The sequence below is a fragment of the Saccostrea cucullata genome, unplaced genomic scaffold (genome assembly GCF_032062105.1).
Source record: "Saccostrea cucullata isolate Sc308-1 unplaced genomic scaffold, CSIRO_AGI_Scuc_v1 ctg13607, whole genome shotgun sequence".
NCBI classification, from domain to species: Eukaryota; Metazoa; Mollusca; class Bivalvia; order Ostreida; family Ostreidae; genus Saccostrea; species Saccostrea cuccullata.
In genome coordinates, this window is record NW_026931056.1 from 36,741 (window position 1) to 42,756 (window position 6,016).

Genomic DNA, 6,016 nt, shown 5'->3' on the forward strand with positions numbered 1-6,016 from the left:
TGCTGTTCGTAATCTCTATATATTTCATCTGAACAGTACGTATACTTTATCGAGAGCACATGTGTTTAATAAAACGATACCAATGCAAATAATGTATACAGTTATTATTTGCATTGGTATCGAATTCCTTCAATCCAGTGGGGTCAAATATTCATGCTTGAGAAATTTATATTAATTCATGAGATCCAATTTTTGTTTTGAACATGAAATGTACATAATACTTAAATGATTTTCTCTCAGTCTTTGTAACGCATTTGTTTTCCTCTAATATTTACAAGTTCGACTTGAGGTCAAACGTGACCCCCAGTATTTTCACTGCAGTCAAATGCACGTATGATTAGTGCTTGTATTTAGGGGTTTCTTCCACTGCGATTTAAATGGCTCATATTTGACAAGAAATCGATAGAGAAGGTCAAACTTTAACATTATCTTTTCAAATGAATTTCGTTTACTTAAGTGTACAACTGGGGATCACGGGATAAAAATTGGGGTTTGAATTGAAAGGATTTTTATTTACTATTTTGTGAGAGTTATTGATGAGTAAATGACACACACTTGTCACATAGGTTTATTTCCCATGAAACACAAGCTAACTAGTCTGTGTGATTTACTCACACTTATAATTCATACTTTACATAAAACCATTCCTTATATTTACAAAAAAAATTGGAATCTCAAAATTTTACCACAGTCAATAGCATGAAAATTTATGACGTTTAAAATCTAAATTCAATAATTTCCCACGATAAATCAAAGACCAAGCTTCTTGGCATCATTAGCAGCTGCTTTTTCTATAAAAATAGAATTCGTTAAATTAATTTTGCCATTGGTCATTTGTTAAATTCTTCTATTAAAGAACATTCTGAGTGTACAGATAGGCAAGAGGCAAATAAATGAAAAACAAATTAACAAGAATATGCATCTTTACACTGTTTTTATTTCGACTTAATTTTGTCTGTCCGAGGAAGCTCTGCATTAGGAAACTCTGGGTGGAATGTTTCCCAAATATTTAAAATTTGAGACATGTGAACGCGGGTTTGTTAAGGCAGCACATGGATCAGAATTCGGCGAATTAACACTTTTTTATAATTATGCAACACTATGAAATCGGAAAAGTCAAGGATAAAACTTTTACTATAATTATGTATTCTATAGAGTTCAATGGGACCTATACTACAGGAGGCACTTCACCACGACGTCACCACGTGACGTCTATAATTAGAAAATATTCCTTAATGAAAAAGTGAAAAGTTTAACACTACCCCGGGGATAATTAGTTCCAATTTATATTAATAGTTATGTAAAAACATCTCTGTACCATGAAAAGTGCTGCTAGAATCCTACTCTCATCTTATAAAAATAATTATTCAACAATTTCGGACGAAACCTTCCCAAAATTTTTACATTTTGTTCATAACATCGAAAAAAATGCATCAATTCCCGTAAACCATACGATTCTAGCAGCACTTTCCAAAAACAAAAGAATAAGAACTTTAGATAGAAACAAAAATTAAGTTTCAAGGTATGCGACGTAGTGTTCAACTTTTGCATTGTTTTTTGCTATGAACGACAGAGGAAAGGCTGATCGGCAAGTAAACATCCTCCCTGCTTTAATTTTATGAAGAAATTGCAGAATAATATTACCATACCTTATTCATACGCTTTATTCCCACAAGAAGTACACATGATATTCCTTCTAAATGCTTTTAAACTCCGATTTCTTGTGTTTGTTTACATCAATTTTCGTTACTTTTCACTTTCACTCTGCTACTGCATGCTCAACAGTTATGACGTCACTGGTTTGGTATGTAACCCCTGTGGTAATTACAGAGGCCCAGGAACGACAAAATTCCGTTGATATTATTTCTCTGCATATTTTGGTTCATTTTTACGACCTAAAATCAATCTTAGATATCGATTTTAAGAAATTTTTATCTCTAAATCTCACGTCATATAGCTTATTATGACGTCATAGCACATAGGCAAGTAGAATATTTGGTTGTAACCTTAACCTACCTGTGAAGGAAATCAAATTATATCCGTACAAGTGCTTTCCTTCTAAATCGAAGTCATTGTGCATAATTTAAAATACATCGCAAAGCATTTTCCCGAAATATTTTCTTTTCATGAATTAATTATAACTTTATTCTGTCCCCTGCTTTCACTGAACAGATTTCGTTTCCGGGCGATATATCGAGATGCCGTTGATCATGAGCTTTTGCAATTTATCTCATACGTGTTGGTGATACAGGCCGTTGGATAAACTTATGCTTTATCAACGGGTAGATGCTTTATCAATAGCACTTCCGGTTTTGACACGATCCCTCGCTTCAAGATTTTATTTGAAACTTTTATTTGTGATCCCTATTATTGCCCTAATAAAATGAATGACAAAGAGCTATAATATCGTTAAAAGCCAGAAAAAAACTCGTATATGAAAAAGAAGTGTCTTTTTTTTTTTATCAAGGAACCTGTATTGGCTACTTGAAGACAGATGTTACCCCCCCCCCTTTTAATTCGTTTTCGGAGAAAGTAAAGCCTAGCAGTTAAGTTGTTGTAATAAGATTCCTTTAACATCTTCAATATTGCTTTCTTATATTATACTACGTATGCCTACCTAGCTAGTAATGTAGGTGTAACTTACCATGGATCAACAATGAGTCTACAAGTAGGCCCCTAGCCTTGCCCCACACGTTTTGTACTGCCATCGTCCAAAGAGTTCATTTTCACGATCCTATGGTCCTTACAACTTTCATTCAGAAGTTCGATTGATGTTAAGCTCCAGCAATTGTCACAAAATGTTTTCAAATACGCAGATAGCAAAAATTCTACATTTTGAATACGATCTACTTTCTTTCGAGGGAATGTAAACATCAACGGTGCTACGTCATCAAGTTAGCCTATACGTCACCAATTTGCAATCATTCATGTAGTTTCGCAGGGCAAGTCTCAAACTTTTGTTAAAACAAAAGTCGTATGAGATAAATAGAACATCTATAATTGTGTGATTTGATATTGGCTTTATCCAACTCGTTGAAATGGTGTATATTCGTTCGGCAAGCCTCGCGAATATATACACCATTTTAACTCGTTGGATAAAGCCAATATCAAATCACACAATATAGATATCCTCTATAAATTAATGTTTTATCACAACTTGTCTAAAGAAGACCTCTAAAGAATTCTACGCCTCATGAATATATTGTATAATATATTTTTCTAAACAAATATTATAATTTGAACATAAATTATATTACAGAATTTCAAAAACTTAATCAAAATTCGAAAATTAAAGATACTTCTCTATACAATCCTATAGTAAAAGTAAAAGTGTTTTGAGATTTTCCTAAACCTTTCTATACGATGGTTCAGGTTTAAATGCTGCAACTGTTTCAGGAAAAATGCAAACCCGCGAAATCAAGTTTCGATTTTTTTTTCTGTAATGACTGCAACGTTAATACCCACTAAAACAAAACGAAGAAAGACACTTCATTGTATATATTTATATCTGTATAAATAATCATTTAAAATAGATTTTCAAACGAAATATTACTCCATTGATATCATGAATTGATATTGATTTCATCGATGGTACAGTCATTACACATTAAATTTACAGAGTTGATGTGCTCAGCGTTGCTTACTGCCTAAACCATGGTTTTCCGAAGAAATAAATGAGATGATATTCAGAGGATGTCTATTTCAACGAAATGACAGAAAGGCAATAAAAGCCTACAATAGACGTTTGCCATGAGTTCCTGCTGGTGTTTGTTCAGGTTGAACGAATGTTGAGTGTATATATACACTAGTATTGATATCAGAGATTTTTTTTAAAAAAAACTTACTTGGCATATGGCAATACAAAGGGTATACACTCTTGTATTGATATTAGAGATTTTTAAAAAAAAAAAAAAAAAAAAAAAAACATACATGGCACATGGCAATGCAAATGGTATATTTATCCTAGTGTTGATATCAGAGATAAAAAATATTATGACAAATGTTTTTTTAATGTGTTTTTAATTCTATTCAGCTGTGAAGTTTGTTATGGTTTTAATACAGTTGTACGTTTTTTATGTAGTGGTATATGAAAAAGACAATCTCAATCATAAATACTGGTTTGAAATATAAAACAGAGAAGAATACAATGGTTCACAGGTATATATAACGTCTATGAAAAATTACAAAAGGTAGGCCGGGCTATTTGTCCACTCTTCATAAACTGTTGATAACCTTTGCAAATTTTTAGTTCATTAATTTTGATTTCCATCATTTCCAAAATTGAAGTCCATATATTTAATCATATAATGAATTTTTTGTTCGTTACATTCCTCTGATGACAAGAATTTCTGAATCAAAATCCTTTTAAATAACTATTTACATATATCTGATTTTCTTCACATTACCATTGCAACACTCAACAACAAAGACATTGCCTCTGGTGTTTACACATAAATCCCATGGAGGTTTTAGAAGACCATTATCAATGAAACTAAGGAACTGTCCTTCCTGATCCAGGATGTGAATACAGTTGTTGTCACAGTCTGCTGTCAGGATCTGACTCTGGCTGTCTGTTGTGATACCAACTGGACCAAAGGTCCCCTTTGAAGAAGAGGGAGAACCTTCGTATCTAAATCGAAGTTATCCAGCCTGATTGACCACCACAACTGCTTTGTCCTTATTGTCAGCGACACAAATGTCCAAGTTTCTGTTCTCACTAATGCATTTACAGTAACCAAGTGAGAATAGAGATTTATGGTCACTATCAAACTGAATGGTTTGTTTCTTTGTAAAACCAGAGTAACGGACAACCTTAGCTTGTTCGCCATTTTCGCTGACCATAGATACCAAGATGTCTTCAGAGGAGGTAATGCAGACATTGTAAGGTTTCCACCCCTGCTTTCTAATAACGTCCTGTATCTGTTCATTCTTCACTATGTTTACTGTTTTTGTGTCAGGGTCAGAATAAACAAGATCCCCTCTCCGTGTCACTTCTATGTCACGTGCTGACTTTCCTGACTTGGTTCTAATTGATTTTAGTAGTTTGCCCTGGAGGTTGTACAGTTTCATGATATTGTCGGACCCACCTGTCCAGATTTCATCATCATTGAGACAGGTAACACTGTGTAGTAAGTATTCATTTCCAGTATTTATGCTGGTGATGAGCTGTGGTTCTTCAAGCAGTTGTGTCATTCGAGGAGAGGATACAGCTTCTGTCTTCGTGGTTTGGCCATTCTCTTCTGTTGTTATGGATAATGACGACAAAGAACCAAATAAATGAGAACATTGATCTGGATTAACATTTTCAGTAAACACCGGAACCTCAACTTTTGAATTGGATGGAAGATGGGTGAATTTTTCTGCTTCTGTCTCATATGAAAGTGATTTGGAAACTTCCTTGGATTTTAAAATATCCTCAATTTCTGATATATACAGTTTGATATCAGCAATAAGTTTCTTTGTATCATCTAGATTTTTATTCAGTGTGTCCCTATGCTGGATTCTCATCTTGTTAATTTTGTCTTTGTTTTTCTGTATAGCAATTTCAACTTTTCTTCGCCATTCTTCTCCATGCTGTGAGACTTCCGATGTAAGTTTTTCATATTTTCCGTCTATTTCTTCTAACTGGGTTTCTATATCAGAAACTCTTTCCTCCAACTTTGAATAAACCGTTTCTTGCAATCTTTTCTTTTCCTTTTCAATACCTTCATTATTTGAGTTTACTAAATCCTGTACGCTAGTAATATGATGTCTTTTATGTTTTTCAGACATAACACATTTTTGGACACGCTGGAATGTTGCAATCATCACAATACATTTCGCAGTTTTCTTCAGAATGGGTTTGGCACTGAGGGTATACAAGTTTGGATCTCCTCAAATCAATAGGAACCACATCATGCTATTTAGATGTGTCAAAGATGTGCTTTCCAACACAACCCATGCACAAATTCCTTGAACACAAATTACATAACATTTGTACAACACTGTTTTCGCAAAGGTCACATCTAATGATTTC

General features: G+C 33.7%; 1 protein-coding gene across 1 annotated transcript; it reads right to left on the reverse strand.

Annotated features, from left to right (window-relative positions):
• Window positions 1–4,377: 4,377 nt before the first annotated feature.
• LOC134231216 (uncharacterized) lies at window positions 4,378–5,808 on the reverse strand. Its single transcript, XM_062713147.1, has 2 exons — window positions 4,813–5,808; window positions 4,378–4,602 (listed from the first exon to the last, which is right to left on the reverse strand). The coding sequence occupies exons 1-2, from the start codon at window positions 5,806–5,808 to the stop codon at window positions 4,378–4,380; spliced, it is 1,221 nt and encodes a 406-aa protein (XP_062569131.1).
• Between the last annotated feature and the right edge of the window lie 208 nt (window positions 5,809–6,016).